This window comes from Benincasa hispida, chromosome 1 (genome assembly GCF_009727055.1).
Source record: "Benincasa hispida cultivar B227 chromosome 1, ASM972705v1, whole genome shotgun sequence".
In the NCBI taxonomy this organism is placed as follows: Eukaryota; Viridiplantae; Streptophyta; class Magnoliopsida; order Cucurbitales; family Cucurbitaceae; genus Benincasa; species Benincasa hispida.
The window spans coordinates 60,129,053-60,151,017 of record NC_052349.1 but is presented as its reverse complement, the minus strand read 5'-3'; the positions used below and the strand labels follow the sequence as shown (position 1 = coordinate 60,151,017).

Below are 21,965 nucleotides of genomic sequence, written 5' to 3'. Positions count from 1 at the left end.
CATTTAAAGCACGCATTTTTGGGGCAGAACGAGAAGCTTCCAGTTATCATTTCCTCTGAGCTCAATGAAGACCAAGAGAATGAGTTGATGAGAATTCTAAGGAAGCATGTGCGAGCAATTGGCTGGACGCTCGCTGACATTAGAGGAATCAGCTCAGCGTACTGTATGCACCGCAATCGTCTTGAAGAGGACCACAAGGCAACGATCAAACATCAACGCAGACTCAACCCTGCGATGAAAGAGGTCATAAAAAGGAGATCATTAAATGGTTAGATGCGGGCATTATCTATCCTATAGCAGATAGCACGTGGGTCAGCCCCGTGCAGTGTGTGCCAAAAAAGGGTGGCATGACAGTAGTCCCGAACGAAAACAATGAGTTAATCCCGCAAAGAACCGTCACGGGGTGGTGCATTTGCATGGACTACTGCAAGCTGAATGCGGCCACAAAGAAAGATCATTTCCCTCTACCGTTCATTGATCAAATGCTAGACCGTCTAGCTGGAAATGACTTTTATTGCTTTCTGGATGGTTATGTCGGGTACAATCAGATTATGATAGCTTAAGAAGACCAAGACAAAACCACATTCACCTGCCCATATGGGACCTTTGCTTTTCGCCGCATGCCGTTCAGCCTTTGCAATGCGTCAAACACATTCCAAAGGTGCATAATGGCCATCTTTTCGGACTATCTTGAGGACTCTGTTGAAATCTTTATGGACGACTTCTCTGTTTATGGGAACACCTATGAAGTCTGTCTAGCCAACTCGGAGAAGATACTGAAGAGATACAAAGAGACGAATCTGGTGCTTAACTGGGAAAAATGCCATTTCATAGTAAAGGAGGGCATAGTGTTGGGGCACAAGGTTTCCCGGGATGGATTGGAGGTGGACAAAGCAAAAATTGAAGCAATTAAAAAACTTTCACATCCAACAAGCATGAAGGCTATACGAAGTTTCTTGGGGCACGCTGGATTCTACAGACACTTTGTTAAACATTTTTCCAAAATAGTGCGACCATTGAGTGCGTTGTTAGAGGCTGACAGAAAATTTGATTTTGACAACAACTACCTCAACGCATTTCGAGTTTTGAAGAATGCGCTGATTACCACACCCGCACTAATTGCACCTGATTGGACACTGCCCTTTGAAATAATGTGCGATGTAAGCGGGTATGCGATTAGAGCAGCTTTGGCACAAAAGAGAAAAAAAATCTTGCATCCCATCGCATGTGCGAGTAAAACATTAAATCCCACTCAGACGAATTACATCACCACAGAGAAAGAGCTTCTCGCGGTATTTTTGTGGTTGAAAAATTTTGGGCATATCTGTTGGGAACAAAGGTACTCATCCATACTGATCACTCGACAATCAAGTACTTAATGACAAAGAAGGACGCAAAGCCAAGGTTGATCAGATGGGTTCTCCTCCTTCAAGAATTTTATATAGAAATAATTGATTGAAAGGGGACGGAGAACCAAGTTGCGGATCACTTGTCCAGATTGAAAAATCCTGAGGTTGACTATAATGAGTCTGAGGTGAGTGCGATGTTCCCGAATGAGCAACTATTCCATATTGAAGAATTGCCCTGGTATGCAGCATAGTCAATTATCTGGTTTGCGAGTAATTTCCTGAAGATTACACCTACCACCAATAGAGGAAACTCAAACATGAATGCAGACATTATTACTGGGATGAGTCGAATCTGTATAAAAAAGGAACAGACCATATTTTGCAATTATGCATACCAAATGCTGCTCAACAACGCATATTATCGCAATGTCACGACTCACCATATGGTGGGCACTTTGGAGGACAGTGCACCGTAGCCATGGTTTTACAGAGTGGATTCTTTTGGCCTACATTGTTTAAGGATGCAGCTGACTACGTAATGAAATGTGATTGGTGCCAACGCACAGGTAACATTTCATGGAAACATGTAATGCCAATGAACACCATCTTGGAGCTTGAATTGTTTGACGTATGGGGTATTGATTTCATGGGACCATTCCTTCCCTTGAATGGTAAACATTATATTTTATTAGCCGTCGATTATGTATCCAAGTGGGTAGAGGCAGTGGCATGCACCGCAAGCGATGCAGCAGTAGTCTCCCAATTCCTAAAGAAACATAGTTTCACTCATTTTGGCACTCCCCGTGCCATCATAAGTGATGAATGGTCCCCTTTGTTAACCATACGTAAGGAGTTGCTGTGCACTTTCAACAAATTCACAAATGGCACGCATACCACCAGCGATGTCAGACCGAGTTTCATCGAGGGAAATTAACTATACTCGAGAAGGTAGCCTTCACAACAATGGGCAACAAAGCTGACGATGCTAGTGGGATACGGATTGTATTTAAAACCCCATAGGTATGTCCTATATGCATTGGTATTTCGGTAAGCGTGTCATTTTCCTCTGGAGTTGGATATACAGACTAGTGGTGCGGTAAAGAAGTCTGAACTTGGGCTATTCTGAAGAAGCAGAAGAGCGCAAAAATGCACTGGTCGAGCTAGAAGAAATTTGAATGATTAAGTATATGAGACGCGGAGTTACAAGGAGCACACCAACGCGGAACGAATATAACTTTCTCTGTATCTTTGCAGTTAAGAACCTCTAAGTCGGCAAGTCTTACTCTTCAACACGTCTATGAACTCTTCCCGGGAAAATTTAATCTGCTGGGCCAGACTCATCATTAAAGATTTATTTTCAACATGGTGCGGTGGAGCTAGATCACTGAGGATGTAGAACGTAGCATTTACAGTTAGTGTGACAGCGAGTTAAGGCATATTGTGGTGAGTGATTTCCACGCAGAAAGCACTCCGGATCTGAAAACCCGGGTGCCTTGTTTGTTCTTGGGAACTCTCATTCTTCGATACTTTATACATCATTATATTATCTGCATTTTACTCGATTATGGATCATTATATAAAAATTAAATGTGTGTGTAATCTTTGACCCTCTCAGTTTGTTTCACGATTTAAGGCACAGGATGCGAAGAGTTTACATGAGCAGCAATATCTCACTCCATCAGCAATCCAAAGAAGAGAGATCGGCAAGATGATGCGCTACACACTGCGGCGACAACGCAAATTTGGAGGTGTATTCTTCCTTATCTTTATTTCAAATTTTGCGTTATCGCATCGCATGTTAGGTTTAAGAGTTTTATCACCGCATCCTCTTTGATTACCGCTATCATTTGACATAGATAAATTTAGTAAGACATCGCATGCTGTTTCTTTGCCAAGTATGATTTCAACGATGAAAAACATGCTTCTATTTCTTTCGTATATACTAGAGTCATCTTAACTTTATGATAGTCACCTCATAAAATATTTCTAGAAGTTAGGAGTTTGCTAGCTTTCTTTCAAACTTTCTTTACGAAGCTTTCTAAGAACATCGCATGCCTTATCTCAATCTTTTGGCAATGAGGACATTGCCGCATTTTAAATTTGGGGGTGAGGTATTTATTTTCGACCTTGCTACTCTAAAAAAAAAAATTGAGAATAATAGCTCCACTGTCAATGCAATGGGAAACCCATGTTGATAAGAGTTAAGTTGTGAAAGGCACTTACCCGTAGTTGGATGTCCGCATGACACATGCAGGGGCAAGCCAAAACGAAAGTAAGTCACCAGGATCAATGCATAAATAAATGACCACAACTCCGCTGCCAAGTATGTATGAGTTTAGTCTGAGAAAGAGCGCATTGCTCGTAGTTGGATGTCCGCATGACACACGTGGGGGCAAGCCAAAACGAAGGTAAGACACTTGGATCAACGCAAGGTCAGAAAAAAAAAATATAATAATGTCAAGAAATATGCAAGTATAAAATCATTTGATACCCCGGTGGAAAATTTTCTTTTTGAAATAAATCATGCGATGTTTCGAAAATTAGTAAAGTCCTTTTGAAGGTTAAGCTTGTAGTCCCTAGGTCTTATAAACATTTTAAGAAGAGACTTGAATAAAACTTAAGGAAATTTTGGTATATAGGATTTGAACGAAGCATTCTTGAGAAATCTAGGAAAAAGAACATTGTGGTCAATTCGCTAAAATAAATCTTTAGCTTATGCTTGAGGACAAGCATTGTTTAAATTTGGGGGTGTGATAACGGGTAGAAATGCACGTTATCATAGTGCTAAATTCTTAAACAATGCTGGCTTGCATTGATAAAACATGTTAAATTGTGTCCAAAAAACATTAGATTCATAATATTGCAGTCTCATGTGTTCATCGCATTAGAACAGTTGATTTTTGTATTTTTGTGTAGAATATGCAATGACGCAAGGCAGAAATTGCGATCATAGAAAATCATTGGTTGAGCGCAACATCACCGCAAGGCTTTGCGGTGATCGTGTTCACAAACATTTGCTCAAGAAGGATTGCCGCAACTTGGTCGGCGCAACATGGTGGGTGCATCTGGTTGAAAGACTAATTAATCACGATGAGACAGAAAGCTGTTGACAGTCGAATTTGAATTAAGTTGACAGTCGTTAACGATAACAAGTACATTCAGCTTTTTGGTGACAAATATTAGGCGCATCAATCAGGGAATTAAAGTCGTCCCATCTGTGCAATCATGAGAGAGAAGCCACCGTTCACCCTGGATGTTCTATAAATACCAAAGGCATCCTTCAGAAAAGGGGTTCACCGTTCCATCAGTCACGAGTTCTCCATCTTACGAGTTTAGCCTAGTTCTTAGATTTTCTTTTACTTCAAGGCGGACGCGAGAGAGGAGGTTGTGCCGACAGATCATTCCGATAAGCTTGGGAAAACGCCGAAAGCTTCAAGGACAGAGAGAGGACCAACGCCTGCAGAAGCAGAAATATCTTTGGAACTGAATAAAGAATTATAGTGTACAAGCCTCGATCAGCAAAGAATTTCTACCAGGCTCTCTACTTTTAACTTCCATTATTATTTTGTACTCCACTCATTTATCGAAATGGAATCTACTTCTCTATATCTGTTCACTTTCTGTTATTTACGCATGAGTAACTAAATCAGTTGAATGGGTTGAGAAGCATTTAGCTAGCACAACTAGGGAATCTTCATTCTATGCAATTGTATTATGTATGCTTCATTCGTCCATTAGAGATACTCGGGAGGGCAGTCTAAGGACAGGATCTAGGCTTGGGAAGGTCAGGTTAGAATCTAGGCTCGGGAGAGCCAGATTAGAATGCATAATCAAGAGATAGGAGCTTAAGAATAAGTACTATTCGCTATTAACACATCGCATACATCCTAGAGATAGAATATGATTGTATACGGTCACCTTGCCTTTATGCATTTTGCATCATCGCATAGGAAAAGAGTAGAGACTCAGGAATAAGCTCTATGGACACTTTTACATTCAACACATGCATCCTAGACTTAGAAGCATCGCATTTGCATTGGAAAATGACTTGTTGTTCATGGTTGTAGCATGATCGCATAAACGCATTCCCAAGTAATGCTAGCTAAAGACCTTCTCAACCCGTTCATCCGTATACTCAGTGCATCTATCACACAACTGGCTTTTCTCAAATCCGCCGCATTTGTTTATTTTTCATTAACGCAATCAACAACAAACCAACAACTATTTATTTATTTGGTTACCACAAAGTTTTTCTAAAAAATTATCAACGCAACCTGTTTTCACAAGTCCCTGAGTTTGACCCTGGACTTACCAGGAAACTCAGTGGAGTTTACACTTGGATTCCACTGAGGAAACTTGAGTGCACAATGTAATTTCACCATCGTATATCATCCATAATTTCACTTCATAAAATCAAGCATCAGTAAGTCAGTCTACAGAACCCAAAACATGGGCTCTGATACCAACTGTAATAACCCGACCCCTTAAGACTTAAGTTAGGCCATTACTAAATACATGCATGCATGGAACTTAAAACGACACCCTTTTATGGTGAAATAAATGCTATATAAATAAGGTAAGTTCAAAAGTCCTTCATTAAATTCAAATATTAAAAGCAAATAATAAGGTACCCATAAATCATAAATGATAATAATAAGTCTAAAAACAATTCTTAATAGTAAGTTTCAAACAGCAAAACTGAAAGTTGAAAAAAAAAACATGGAAAGAAATTTAAATATCATGAGCGGAAGCATAAAACTGGTCCCAGTGACTTGATCACGAATTCCGCTTGTCAATTGTCGGTGCATCTCTATCTTTACCTTAAACAACAACATGAGAAAGGATGAATATAAAATACTTAGTAAGTAATCCCACTACTGGGGTCGAGCTAGACATCTATGTTCTCTAGATGCCCACCCCTGGTGGAACATAAAAACTGCTCTAGTCCTCCTGGGACACATACATACATGAAAAAATAATTTCTATCCTACTGTAGTTAAGTATGCCCACTACCTCTGGTGAATCCCGAAAGAAACACAACCCTTTGTGAATCCTGAAGAAAATATAACCCCTGGCGAATCCCGAAGAAAACATAACCTCTGGTAAATCCTGAAGGAAACACAACCCTTGGTGAATCCCGAAGGAAACATAATCTTTGGTGAATCCCGAAGGAAACATAATATCTGGTGAATCCCGAATGAAACACAATATTTGGTGGATCCCGAAGGAAACACAATATCTAGTGGGCATCTAACTAATCAGTAAAGACACTATCACAGTCTTAACATCACAATTATCACAATATGGTTCTATAACATACATATACACCTCAACATCATGGCTATACCACATGCATATATGCCTCAATATCTTCATATCAAATACAATCTTAGTGAATCAAGTATCATTTCTTACTAGCATGCAAGTATCTACGTGCATCAATAAATCTTTCAGATTCTCATACAATAACATATATCGGTCATACTATACTATCCATCTATCATGCTATCGTTTTGTCATAATAATCAACTATCATGCTGGCATATATCTAGTGTCTGGCCGTGGGTAGGATTACTTACATCGAAGTCAAATTCAGATATTAATCCAAGATAATGGTCTCCAACAAAATAAATCCTGAATTAAGTCCCCTAATACAGACATAATACTAAATTTCAGTCTTTGGAACCAAGACCCAAACATACAAATTTAATCCAACGATCACCAATTAACTTACCCAAACGAAATTTGATCAACAAACACTTGTAAGATTTCGACTCCAAAATCTCCTCTTGGCAGATTTTAAAACCCAAATGGACGACGACTTAGAACCTTCAAAATACTTAAAATTAAACCATTATTTAGTCCAATAATCAATAGATGCCCAAAAACCAACAACAAGGATCACAACGCTTACCAAACTACTTGCTGAACGAACTCGAATCCGCTAGGCAGCACGTTGTGCACTCCGAAGTACGCCGATCTTGGATCTAAATTCCAAATATAATCGACATCAACCAAAAAGGAATCCAAAATTTAATGGGCAACCAAGAACCTTCCAAAACTCAACTGCTCTTACCCAAAACTTACCAACACTAGCCGAAATCCGATGAACGACAGCGAAGGAAGGCAGTGACCAACGGAGATCGGCGGCTGGGCTCGGGCGTCGGGTTGGACGAGCAGCTCGGCCTCAACCAAACAGGGTTGGGTGGCGTCGAGTGGCTATTGGAAGAAATGGTGTGGTGGCTAGTCATGAAGGCAGCGGCTAGAGTTGAAGCTCGAAGTGGTGGCGTCGCTCAGCTGGGCTAGTTCGCGCGTGAAGGCCAGCGCGACTCCAACAGATCTGACAGACGACGTCGAACGAAGCTAACGTGTGGCTGGGCTTCACGTCTGACTAGTGGCGCGCTGAAGAGGCTTCAGATCGGCGACTGCTCATCGGCGTTAGGCTCTGTGGAAATTGCGGCTGCTGGGAGCTTCGACGGCGAGCATTTTCACGGGGGAGGGGGAGTGAGGAAGAAGGAGAAGGGAAATTTTTGTTTTTATTAAAATAATAATAATAATAATAACTTAAAAACTTGAAATAAAATAAACTTTATTTTATTCTTTTCCTTATTTCACTTTATTTTATTAACTTCTTTTCTTTCCCAAAAATGGAATTAATTCCTGTCATTAATTTTCAAATTGAATAATTTCAACGTCAAATTCATTAACTTCCCGCAATTACAATTGAAGTTCAAAATTCCAAAAATACCCTCAAATAATAAAAATTAGTGAAATTACATTAATAAAAAAAATGTGGGGTGTTACATACCCAACCCTATCTATATACTTATATACCGTTTTGGCTATATACTTAAACTTGATCATTTTTATGTCTCTACATAAAGTTTAAATATTCATGTTATAGTCATGGGTTCATTAGTTTATTAGATTTAGGAATCTATTAATGCAATTTATATATTCAATAAAAACTTTAATGAAATAATCTCAATAACATCTTTATCGAATATAGAAACATGTTTAAAGTTTACAAACTATGAGTTTCATGACATATAACCCAACATTTATGTTTATCCTATTGGGTTGTATGTCCTAAAACTCGCAGTTTGTAAGATTAAACATATTCCATTTTCAATAAAGATGTTATTGAGGTCTTGTTCAATAAAACTGTTATTGAATATATAAATTGCACAAAATCTAATAAACTAAGATCTATGGCCACTACATGAGTACTTGGACTTTATGTGGAGACGTAAGAGTGGATCAAGTTCGAGTAGATAGCCAAAATGGTCCATAAGTATACGGATAAGGCTGAGTATCTTATTCTGGAAACACTATCAGATGTGGTCCACTTTGTACTTTGTACAAACGAAGTGATCCCGAATCGTTTATGAGGAGACATGCGAGTGAGGATGTCTTATGCAAAGAGTTTATATAAGACCAGACCAAGGAATAAGTCATTCTTGCTTTATAATATTGTTTACTGTTTAAGACGGACTATTTCAAAGCAATGACCTAGGTAATTATATATGACATACGAATGTTGATTACTTCGGTTTAAAGAGTTTAGCCAATTAATCTCGGTTCATTGGAGTCCATGATCTGTAGGTCCATTAGGTCTCCTACTAGCTCACAAATGGATTAAACCTTAGAATAACATGATGAGAGAATTTGAAATGTTCAAATTCGAATTAAGGGAATCAATAATTATATATGATATAATCACATGTTTAATTATCAAATTAAACGAAATTGAAAAATTAGATAATATTTAAATTTGATTTAAATATTAATGGCATGAATAGATATTCATGTTTGTGGAATTGGTGTATTAATAACTTAATATTGGATATTGAATTATTTTAATTAATTAAATTATTTATTAAATTATATTTAAAAATTAATTGTTTGAATTAATTTTGAAAATTGAAATTTATGAAAATTCAAATAATAAAATCATAAAATCAATTTTTGTTTTAATTTAAGTTTTGGAAATTTAAATTTAAATTTGAAAATTTTGATTTTTAAATAAAATTGATTTTAAAATTGACTTTTAAATAAATTTGATTTTAAAATCAAAATTTCAACTTAGTGGGACATTAGACACTAAATTCTCACTTAATCCACAAGTTGGTGGTGTCAATCTTGGATGCATTCTGAATGCATGCTTGAGTTAAATAAAAACTCAACAAATTCGAGCTGTTTTTAGAGTTTTGCATGGCTAATTTTGCAGAAAAAAAGGCTGAAGAAGAAGTTCTTCACTCTTTAGCTATAAACCAGATAATTTCTTCTCAAAATTCTCTTAAATTCATCTCATTTTAGGTTCCACCACCCAATCTAAGGTCCTAGAGAATAGTAGGGAAGATCAAATGGTGGTCTACAAGCATTTGGAGAGGAAATTCAAGTTGGATTCAAAGATTGAAAAGTTCTTCAAAGGTATATCTTCAAAATCCTTTTTTTAGTTTATGAACTTGCATGTTTCTATGCTAAAGTTGATGGAATTAGAGTGCTTAAGATCCCAATTGTTTCCACTAATTGCATGCTAACTCCATCATATCCTATGGTGGAGTTTTAATCTATATAACATACATTATGTAATATAATAAAATTAAATCATACATCACATGTATAAAATAATAGATAGCAACATTGGACCAAAAATTGACATCCAATAATTAATTAAATTAATATAACTCTCATGTTAATTTAATTAACCAAAAAGCAAATAAATTACATAATAATTCAAAACAAGCCTAAAAACTTCTCCTTGAAACCGCTACCATGCTCTAACATACGGTCTGGAGGTCGTCTAGTGCGCATGCGTCTCATTCGGAGCATAACGACGCTCCACGACAACATTGTTACACTGCTTTTACCTTGCCACAGTGTAACATTACGTTCTCGGGAGCATAGTTATGCTGGTTTGGAGCTTACTGTAGCGTAATGCTACGCTCCACGCAATGTCGTTACATTCTATCTCAGCGTCGCAACGCTGGTGCCGAGCGTAGCTACGTTGGGCATTCTACCTTACAGTGAATTACGCTGCATCTTATGCTCCAAGGTCGAATGCAACCTTTGCTTCAATCATTTTTTCATTTTGTTCCATTCTTGTTCCAAATTTCTCCAAGTTAAAGCCTGATTCTTGGTAAATACTTCACCACGAGCAACATGGACTTGACTTGGTTGCAAGAAAATAAATGCCCAAAAAATACTAGACCCTTATAAATCAAATCGAATCAATACAATAAACTAATGCAAATTTTTAAAACATCCAAGTGCAAACCCAAGCATACTTTCACAATGTAGTGCTAATAACCCACAAAAACTCTAAAATTATGTTATAAAAAAAAAATTCAGAGATACGATTGGGCTCTGATACCAATTGAAACAACTGAAATTTTCGCAGCAGAAGTGTATGAACGATTATGTCTCAGATTTAGTTTGTAAAAACCCAATAAAACATATATACGAAAACATAGGATAAACAACAAGTGCTAAGCATGCTTTTTCTATAGAATTTCAGAGAAGAAAGGGAGATCAAATATTAACCCTTAAAGAAACAATTCTTCACATTTTCTCTCCATAGAAAGAGTTCACAGACCTCTCCTGTTCACAGCAACACGAACCACAACAAGATCACGAAATTGACAAGTAGGATACCACCACAACATTACCTTGTTATTCTCAAGGTGAGAATCACAGAGAGTTTGGTGGACTTCTGTGGGTTAATTTTGGTGAATGGAAGAAGAAGTCTCTTTGAGAGAAAATATAGAAGAGAAGAAGATCAAGGCTGAGAGAGCTTCTTTAAAGAAATTTCACGTCAAATGTGATTTTGTGTACCAAACTCCTCTGTGATTGTTATTTTGAGAGATGTGAGAGTTCCATAACTCCCTCTACTAATTAATCCATAACTCTCAAGGAGTTATAATTTGAATTTAAAATTCAAATTCTATTTAATTATAGTAACCAATTGTATAATTAAACCATATATTATATCTCATATAATATATAACCTATAGTTTATTATATCACATATAATATAATTTATAGATTAAATTCTCTCATATAACCTATAGTTTTAATATGAATCAAATTCATATTATTTAACCTATAGTTTTTATATGAATCATATTCATATAATTAAATTTGATCATATTCAAATATTTATTTCTCTCATTTAAACTTTATAATATAATGTATCGATATACATTATATTAATTGTATCACATACAATTAATTTGAAAAATTCAAATTAAACCAAAATTAATTTGGTTCTCATTAGTCCTTATTAAGTTAATAAGGGGACCTTATAGATCTACAGATTGAAACTCCAATGGCACTAGGTTAATTAATTAAACTCTCTAACTAAATTAATCTCCATTCATTAACTGTCGGTCACTCCACTAAAGACTGATAGCTGCACTTTTGCACTATAGATATATTTTTATGTCCATTGAATATAACTAATCAACTGCGTGTTGACCCTTCACAAATTGCTCGGAAGTATGACTGGATCAAAATTATTGTTTTACCCCTGTAGTTACATCTAACTCCTTAAATACCACTGATCCCTCTAATGAACAATTAGTCATAGTCTAGCTATGACTGAACTCTTCTCGATCTAAGAAAGGGTGTGGTGCCACATTGTTCAAGACTCGAAATCAACCTTTAAGAGAATAATTTATCTACTTATCCTAACAACAGGAAGGAGTGGATTCTTTCTTGTGTAACTACGTTCCCAGCTCCCTAATCAGACGAATCCCCAAAATGGTAGGCATATTGAGTCGACAAATCTGACCACTCTCATCCATGCAGATCAAAGGATCGCCCTCATAGGCAGGGGTTCACAACTCATTCAGAATTAAGATCAAGTAACCTATGGTCATCTTGGTGAAATGCAAGTCTCTTCTGGTTACGGTGTTATAAAGAGAGAAGATTCTCGACTGAAAGAAGAGGTTAGTCAATATTTCGTGGTCCGGTCTTATACAAACTCTTTGTATATGATATCCTTGCTCACATTTCTCCACATGAATTATTATGATCAAATCATTTGTAACACTTTATAACAATTGTAACAATTACAAAGTGAGTCGTATCCGTAATGTCACCAAGATGAGATATCATGCCTTATCTATCTACAAAGACCATTTAGGTTATTACTCAAACATGATCCACCTGTATGTCACCACATACATGTTTAAGCTACATCAAATAACCTTGGATCTTAGTTTATTGATTTTGGGTTAATGCAACTACAAGTCAAATAAAATAACACTTATTTAATTTAGTAAATAATTTGTTCATTCAAATGATTTACAAATTACGAAGCTACGAGATTTAGGACATCAACCTCAATATGGCCCACTACCTTATTAAGTTAGTATAAACAACCCAACTTCAATAGTAAATACTATTGAACTTGCACATTTATCGAGTAACTCTATCTTTCCCATTTTTTTTTTTATATATTTTTCACATTTACTAAGGAACTTTATCTTTCTCTCTATTACTACTTTTCACATTTACCATGCGACTCCATCTCACTTTCTTCATCTACTTTTCACAATTATCGAAAAACTCAATTTTACAATTGTACACCCCAAACACAAACTTACTAGCTCAAACATATTAACCCCCAACTTCCACTCAGTGGGCCAAACGCTTTTTAAGAATATTTTAAAACTTTTTAGAGGGAGTTTGAGGTAAGAAGTTGGTTATTATAATCTTAGGTTATTATAGTTGTGTTAATAATAGTTTGTGTCTGAGGTATAGATTATTTTATTTTGGGTTATAATAGTATGTGTTTGAAGTGTAAACTATTTTAGTTTGAGAAGGAAATAGTAAACATTATAGCAAAGAATAAAAAGTTGATGAATGTAAAATGGTAAATATTGTAGCAAATAATAAGTATTATAGCAAATGAAGATTCTAAAATAATATTGATTATAACTAATTGGGGATTACAAAAATAGTATTTACTTACTATGGTTATTATAGTTTTAGGATAATCTTTACCCCAAACGTCCCTTTAAAAATTTTAAAATATTTTGATATAAAATACAAAGTTTAAGGATATTTTGTATAATTTAACCTTGTATTTAAAAACATCACAAGTTGAAGATGCGAAGATTAAACCTTCTACCTTAGCAAAAAGGAAAAAAAAATACATTACAAATTCAAGTCTATATTAATTAGATATATATTTTTATTTTTTTTAATTTTTTTTTAATGTGGCTATAAAAAATTGCTAGAGAATAGTGGAGCTAAGCTAGCCATCGATTTTATTTAATATATTTATTTTGTTTAAAGAAAAAGTTACTTTTTTGTTTTTGTGTGCGTGTATACATAATTTCAATAATTTAAAATAGACAGGAAACATGATCAAAATTGTACAGTAGATGTTCCTATATAGACCCAAAATTTCAATTTTTCCTTCGTACATAAAGAGTTTCTCACCAATGATTACTCCAACACATTCAAAAAGATAATACTCGCGATGGGCAATATTAAATGCAAGAGTGGTGCAACCAGACATGAGCATTAAAAAAAAAAAAACAGCAAGATGTTAAATTCCATATGTGGTGCAACCATTTATGTCTGAAAAGCATAAGTTCTAAACTGGCTCCACATTGATTAAAGTGTTTTCTTCCTACTAAAACCATACACTGTTGAGCTTTGGGGATCTGAAATATAATCTAATCTATAAAACAATTATTAAAATAGTGCATATTGGGAGTGCTTGAAGGGAGTAGTACTTTACTCACAACCACCAAAGATTGAGAAATAAAAAAGAAAGATAGAGAGAACCTTGCAAAATTGATAAAGAATTAACAAAGAAGTTGGATGTGAGGTTGTAGTAGTTCTCACGCTATTTGTCTTTATTGTAATGTGACAACCACTATGGATCATCATACAACGTGTTGGAAATGATTTGCATGGATAGATTTAGAATTGCCTATAAACTATAAATATCAAGACATTTTATCTCACGCATGTTGTTGTTGTCATTCGTCCATCGAATGGATGGGTGGGTGAGCGAAAAAAATAAATTTTTATTACTTAACATTTTATTTATAAATTATTTTTTAAAATTAAATTCTAATTGTCCGGACCATGATCATTATAATTTTCAAGCAAAACGACGCCGTTTTGTAGCATCATTAACCCTAAAGCAAACCGACATCGTTTTGATGATTTTTAAAATACCTTCCGATGACGGTTGTAAATATTTTGGTCATCTTGGCCCATTTTTCAAGTGCCTTAAAAAAAAATTTCCCTCTCATTTCTTCACTTTTTAGATGGCAGTTTAAAACGCAATCATATGTCCACCTTTGATGGCAGTTTACAACCATCATCTTATATTAAATTTTCGTAAAAGTACAAAAATTTCTAAAAAAAAACGAGGCATGTTTTTCTAAAACTGATATCATATAGTCAATATGTCTTCATTTATAAAATGCCAACTAACATCTAAAGCCAAATTTGTTATAATGGATGAAAATCATCAGTATTTTGTTTCAAAAATACCCTTGAACTTTTAAAAGTTTAAAAAATACCTATAATCTTAAAAAAAAAATTAAAAAAATACTCTTACTATTAATATATAACAAAAATTGTTAATATCTATAAACTTTCAAAAGATGTATTAATACTCTTACCTAAAAAGTTAAAAATGCTCTTACTATTTATCTATGCCCATCATCTCCCTCTTCCATTTCCTCTCTTTTTCCTACTTCAATGTATGACCTAACATTTATCTATCTTCTTTGTTTTTCCTCCTCTCTTACTCTCCTTCTCGTTAACTGTTTTACCTTTGTTTCTTACATTAAAATTGTCCCTTTCAATTAAGGTATATAGATTATAACAAGAAAGACAACAACGGAAGCACCAAGAGAGGATCTTAAGACTTATATGTTTCAACAAGGTTTTACGGGAGTAGTTAAGCGTGTGCTAATAGCCAAACACATCATTTTGTATTTGTTAATTTATCGTCTATGTAAGTTTTAAGAGGTGATTTTGATTTTAGATGTTTGTGAGACTTTGTGAGATTTTATGTTTTCACTTGAAGTTTTGATTTATATTTTGTTGTGAGAAAATTGATGTAAGAATTGGACAAATTAGAGAAAAATAAGCATTAACGATTTGTATTCATATACTAACAGTAAGAGTATCTTTTACCTTTTCTTTTAAGCTTAAGAGTATTTTCTAAACTTTTGAAAATTTATAAATATTTTTTAATAAAATATTAATAATTTTCATCCAAAATTAATGAGAAATTATTTTCAGACAGAGAATTTCTTAACTTTTAAAGTCTAAAATAATTTTCACACAAATTAGAAAGTCTCGAAATATTTTATATAATTTAACCTTATATTTTTAATACGACAAGTTGAAAAATTCGAAGATTTAAATTTTCAAGTTTTTGTTTTTTTGTGCATGTATGTACTTTTTATAATATAAAAAAAATAGGTAACATGGTCAAAACTGAGCAGTAAATGTTCCGATCTACTATGGGGCACATGCCTCCGTCTTCTCCTACCTACCACGCCACTCTTCTTTATGATACTAAAATATTACTTATATCTGTACTTACCAATAATCATAATTAAAATTATGTAATATTTAATTTTGATCGTCGTACAAAGATAAGTATTACTTTAGAAGCATCTAAGTATTGTGTCCTCTCATTTTTTTAGGTAAGGATTTGCATTTTTTAATATATTAGATCGATACTCCTATTTTCGTCTTCTTATCAGTACAATAATTGTGGGGTAAGGGATCGAATCTCTGATCTCTTGAAAAGAATACTATACAAATTATCATTGAGTTAAACTCACTTTGACTTTTTTCTTTTTCATCTTTCTCACATTTTTTCTATTAAATTGATTTTTTTAAACATAGAGGAAGTCGTTACAAGTCAAATTTGACATTTATTAGAGAAAAATGTTAGAAATAAAGTTAAATTACAAAAACCTAACTCATGAACTTTGTCTTTGGCTAAAAACAAACCTATTATTTCAAACTCCTATTAGAGTATAATTCAATTAGGATGTTGGATTTACAACAAAAATTGAGACATAAACACAATTACACTATTCTAATTCATTGCCGCACGCATTTTAAATCTAGGATAGATATAAAAACTATATATGAAAAATTTGGGTCGAAACTTCAAAATTTTGAGATTTCGATAGGTTTAAAATTTGGGAGAATTTCAGTTTTCCCTCAATTTCTCGAAATTTCATTTTTTTTTTTTAATCATTAGTTATACTAGCTCAATGAAAGTTTTGTCTCTTTTACCATAAAAGAATTTTATTTTCAAGAAACCACATTTTTATTTTTAATTTCATTCAAATCTTGTTTTTATTGTATTTTTACATCATTTCATCTCAAAATGGAATTAGTGTAAGTTTTATTTCTTTTACCATCTAAAACTTTCAATTTAAAGACATCAAAATTGAGGAAAATAACATATATTTATTTTTAAGTTCATTCAAAAAAATTTCATTGAATATCCATATCATTTCGCCTTAAAATTGAATTGATATGAGTTTTTGTTTCTTTTACCATCCAAAGCTTTCACTTCCAAGAAATTAAAATTGACACATATTTATTTATAATTCCATTCATACTTTTCCATTGAATTTTTCACATAATTTTAACTCAAACTTAAATTGATGCGAGTTCTCTAATATTCTTCTTATTATCTCAATCTATGTGAAAAGTTTTCTTTTACTTCTTTATTTTCCATTATGTTGTGTTATGTTTAATGTATCACTCTTATATTTAATGTTATGATTTTATATTATTATTATGTTATGTTATGTAAGTTTAATGCTATGATTTTTCATTTTTTTTAATCAATTTTATTTTATGATAAAAATTTATAGTTAATATGTGTGCAAATATTTTATGTCTTTTAATTAATTAATTGATAATATTTGATATTATTTTGAAATTATTTTTTTAATTTATGTTCTCACATCGATATTTGCACATATATTTTACAATATACATCTAAATATTGTCTTACTCTATACAAATAATGATTAAGAATATAGTCTAATTCAGCTATGATTAAAGTTTCATTAATTACTTATAATAATTACTATCAATTTTTTTTTTTTATAAAGTTTCCTCAAATTTTTATTGATATCGATATTTCCACAATTTGATATTTCGAATCTTGATTATATTCTTGAAAGAATAAAAGGATTTTTAACATAGACTATAAAATTTAGCGAAATTTACTTTTGTTATTTAACATTCTAAAACATGTTTCTAATCATTCAAAACTGATTTTAACCACATGAAAATTGTAAAACTAATTTTGAATGATAAAAATTGTGTGACTGATTTTCAACCGAGAAAAAATATCTAAACCATTTCTAAATCAATTCCAAAACATATCACTCATTTACATGAACCTCAACACATCCCAGGGCTATATATATGATATATATTCATATCCATACATACAAAGTCACAGCTAAAGCCTGTAGTTTCTGCACTCTCATTTTTACTTTCTGTCATCTTCTTTTCGTCTCTCCATGGATTCCCAAACACACGTTGCTCTCATTTCCAGCCCCGGAATGGGTCACCTCTTTCCCTCACTCGAGCTCGCCACGCGCCTCTCCACGCGCCACCACCTCACCGTCACTGTTTTCATCGTCCCCTCCCACTCCTCCAACGCCGAAAACAAAGTCATCGCCGCCGCCGAAGCCGCCGGTCTCTTCACCGTCGTCGAACTCCCTCCGGCCGACATGTCCGACGTCACCGACTCCTCCGTCGTTGGCCGTCTCGCCATCACCATGCGCCGCCATGTCCCGATTCTACGCTCCGCCGTCTCCGCCCTTACCTCCCTTCCCTCCGTCCTCATCGCCGACATCTTCGCCACCGAATCCTTCGCCGTCGCCGACGAGTTCCACATGGCGAAATACGTCTTCGTTGCCTCTAATGCATGGTTCTTAGCCTTAACCGTTTACGCCCAGGTTTGGGACAAGCAAATCGTTGGGCAGTACGTGGACCAGAAAGAACCGCTTCAAATCCCTGGATGCGAACCGGTTCGCCCATGCGACGTTATCGACCCGCTTCTGGACCGGACCCAACCACAGTATTTCGAAATCGTCAAGGTGGGGATGGGAATAGCGTCGTGCGACGGCGTTTTGGTTAACACGTGGGACGACTTGCAAGGTCGCACGCTCGCATCTTTCCGAGATCGGAATCTGTTGGGTAAAATCATGAAGCCGCCGGTTTACTCTATTGGACCGATCGTGAGGCAGTCCGGTTCGAAGAAAGGCGGTTCGAGCGAGTTGTTCAACTGGTTGAGTAAGCAACCCACTGAGTCAGTGATCTACGTCTCGTTCGGGAGCGGTGGAACGCTGTCGTTTGAGCAAATGACAGAAGTGGCTCACGGTTTGGAGATGAGTCGTCAGAGATTTGTTTGGGTGGTACGCGCCCCAAAGGTAAATATTTATATTTACTATTGACCTAACTAATATAATTTATTAGATTTAAATACTATTTTTGTTGTTCTACTTTTTGTTTTTATTCATTTTAATCCTTTAAAATGTTCATTTTGATCTATATATTTTAAATTTGATTTATTTTGGTTCATATATTTTCAATTTTGATTCATTTTGATCGATATATTTTCAAATTTAATTCATTTTGGTTCATATACTTTAAAATGATCATTTTTTATCTTTTACTTTTAACTCTGATTCATTTTGATCATTAAACTTTCAGATGACCATTTTTATTCTTTAAAAATAAAAATGAATCAACAAAATGACAACTTTTTATAAGTATAAGAACCAAAATAAATTAAAATTAAAAAGTATAAGAATTAAAATGAGCATTTTTAAAGTACAACGATCAAAATAAATCAGAGTTAAAAATATAAACATCAAAATAAATAATTTAGAAATGTAAGGATCAAAAGACTAAAATAGTATTTAATCTTAAATTCTATTATTTAATCACTTTAAAACTTCTACCCCTAGCATATTTCATGTAAAATTTCGAGTGGAGCATTTCGAGCGGGATCTACCTTATTACTCGATTAAAATTTATCACTTAACAATTCTTTAAAAATATTATTATTTGAGTAAATACTAATTGCACACATTTTCATACATTTACTTCCATCACAAATTTCAATTACAAACAAGAAAAATATTTAAATAAAATATGTTTTGTTTTTGTAAAAAAATAGTTTGCCACTGGACAATTAGACCCTTCTTTTTTTTTTTTTTTTTTATAATACTTTATTGTTCATTCAATTTAATCTTTATACTTATAAATATCTAATTAGCCTCTATACTTTAACTAAATCTCAAATTTAGGTAATAATGCTAGTTTAACGATTTATATTATAGGTAAGATCAGACGGTGCGTATTTCACGACGGGGGATGGGAGTGAGGAGCAATCAGCGGGGAAGTTTTTGCCAGAGGGATTTTTGGAGCGCACAAGCGAGGTGGGATTTGTGGTATCAATGTGGGCGGACCAGACGGCGGTGTTGGGAAGTCCGGCGGTGGGTGGTTTTTTCACGCACGGCGGATGGAACTCGGCGTTGGAAGGGATAACGAACGGAGTTCCAATGGTGGTGTGGCCGTTGTACGCTGAGCAGCGGCTGAACGCGACAATGCTGGCGGAGGAGGTGCGAGTGGCAGTCCGACCAAAGGAGCTACCGACAAAGGCAGTGATCGGACGGGAGGAGATTGCAGCAATGGTGAGGAAGATAATGGCGGAGGAGGATGAAGAAGGGAAAGCCATTAGAGCAAAGGCTAAGGAACTTCAACGGAGTGCAGAGAATGCGTCGGCAGAAGATGGATCATCGTATGAAAACTTTGCTCGAGTTGTGAAATTGTTTGGGACAAGCGCCCCATGAATTTCACTGTCTTATTATTTGTTAGGGTATATGTTGTAGTGTGTAATGTTCTGAGTGTTTTTTTTTTCCCTCTTTTCCACTTTGACTCGTTCGGTTCAATAATGTTGGGTACAAATTTCATACCATAAATATATAGCCACTTCGTTTCTATGTTTTTTTTTTTTTTTTTTTTTTTAAAAAGATAAGTTAGTGTTTTAATAAATTTTTAACTTTAAATCTACAAAAAAGAAAAATTAAATAAAAAATGTGACGAGAAATCTTTACGAATGAATGCTGGTAGTGGTCCATGACTTAAACCGTAATGGCAAAGAGAAAGTAAAGAACATTATATACACATAATTATCCAAGTGTGTGAGGCCCTCAATTGTCCAACCTAACTGTAGGAAGGGGCAATTTGGTAATTCAAACTCTAAACATGCCAAGGACGTTGTAAGGGCATCAAGGGGGAAGATTTACCTTTTTGGGAATGGTCAGCCTGTATAGCTTTTTAAGTTAATGCTGGGATCATCTTTTGACATTTTGTATGCAAGATTTGAATCTCTCAAATTGCTGGGAAGAACACTTTGTATTAGGAATATTTTTTAGTTTGAATGCTTATCGTCTCATCTTGGCTTGTGATTTTGTTGTGTTCTATATTCTGTGTTAAGTTATTGCAGGTGTAGATATCGAGATACCTAACAAAGTGTTAACATGAGTTTGATTGATTAGCATTTTATTACCTTAGAATTGCTTTTGTTTTTGTTTTTGTTTTTGTTTTTGTTTTTTTTTTTTTTGTAGAGAGTGGCTTCACTCTTGCACTTGTATAGAGAAAATTAATCAAAGATATTCTTATTATTGAGATTAGTGTCCTAATTCTCCCGGAGTTTATAAACTTTGTACACATTGTTATGAATAAAATAAGAGTTATTTTATTTGCATTTACTCATATCCAATAAACAAGGATCCGTGGTTATTGTATGTAAATTTAAAAAAGTATATGAGATATACAAGTGGATCATGCCTTAAGTAATAACCTAAAAAGTCTATAATATAAGGATAAAGGAGGGATACCTTATCCTGGTGACACTACGAATACGGTCCACTTTGTAGAAGTTCTCACTTAAATGACTACAGGTGATATGATCTTAATCCTAAGTGTTTTGAGAACTCTTACCTTTGAGGGCAGTCATTTGATTAGTATGGGTGAGAGTGGCCAGATTGCCAACTTAACAAGCCTACCTTTTTAGGGATTTGTCTGATGGGGAGCTGGGAACTCAGTTACACAATCAGTTACACAAGAAGAAATTCACTCCTTCCCCGAAGTAGGAGTAAGTAGATTGATTGCTCCCTTAAGGGCTGATTCTGGGTCTTGAACATAGTGACCACATCCTCTCTTTGAAAGAGAGGACCCAGTCATAGTAGGACTATGACTTATAGTTCATTAGAGGAATTAGTGGTACTTAAAGAGTTAGATGTAACTATAGTGGCAAAACGATAAATTGTTCTAGTTGTACTTATGAGCAATCTGTGAAGGGTTATCGCACTTTTGATTGGTTGATATAGATACAGAAATATATCTGTAGTGAGGAGAGTGCAACTATCGGTCTTTAGTGGAGTGCCCGACAGTTAATGGACGGTGGATCCGATAACTAAAGACTAGAGAGTTTAGTCAATTATTCACGTACCGTTGGAGCTTCAAGCTACAGGTCCATAAGGTCCCCTTGGTAGCTCAATGGATTCAAGTTGA

The 21,965-nt window shown here is 34.7% G+C and overlaps 1 protein-coding gene and 1 long non-coding RNA gene across 2 annotated transcripts; one reads left to right on the top strand and one right to left on the bottom strand.

Moving 5' to 3' along the window:
* Positions 1 to 6,546: 6,546 nt before the first annotated feature.
* On the bottom strand, positions 6,547 to 7,862 carry LOC120070174. The gene is made up of 3 exons (XR_005479808.1): positions 7,437 to 7,862; positions 7,264 to 7,336; positions 6,547 to 7,188 (listed from the first exon to the last, which is right to left on the bottom strand). It is a non-coding gene; the product is annotated as an uncharacterized LOC120070174 (long non-coding RNA).
* A 9,942-nt stretch (positions 7,863 to 17,804) lies between these two features.
* Positions 17,805 to 20,389, top strand: LOC120072307 (anthocyanidin 3-O-glucosyltransferase 5-like). Its single transcript, XM_039024765.1, has 2 exons — positions 17,805 to 18,811; positions 19,727 to 20,389. Exons 1-2 carry the CDS (start codon positions 17,897 to 17,899, stop codon positions 20,237 to 20,239), a joined length of 1,428 nt encoding a protein of 475 aa, XP_038880693.1. The 5' UTR covers positions 17,805 to 17,896; the 3' UTR covers positions 20,240 to 20,389.
* Positions 20,390 to 21,965: the final 1,576 nt, after the last annotated feature.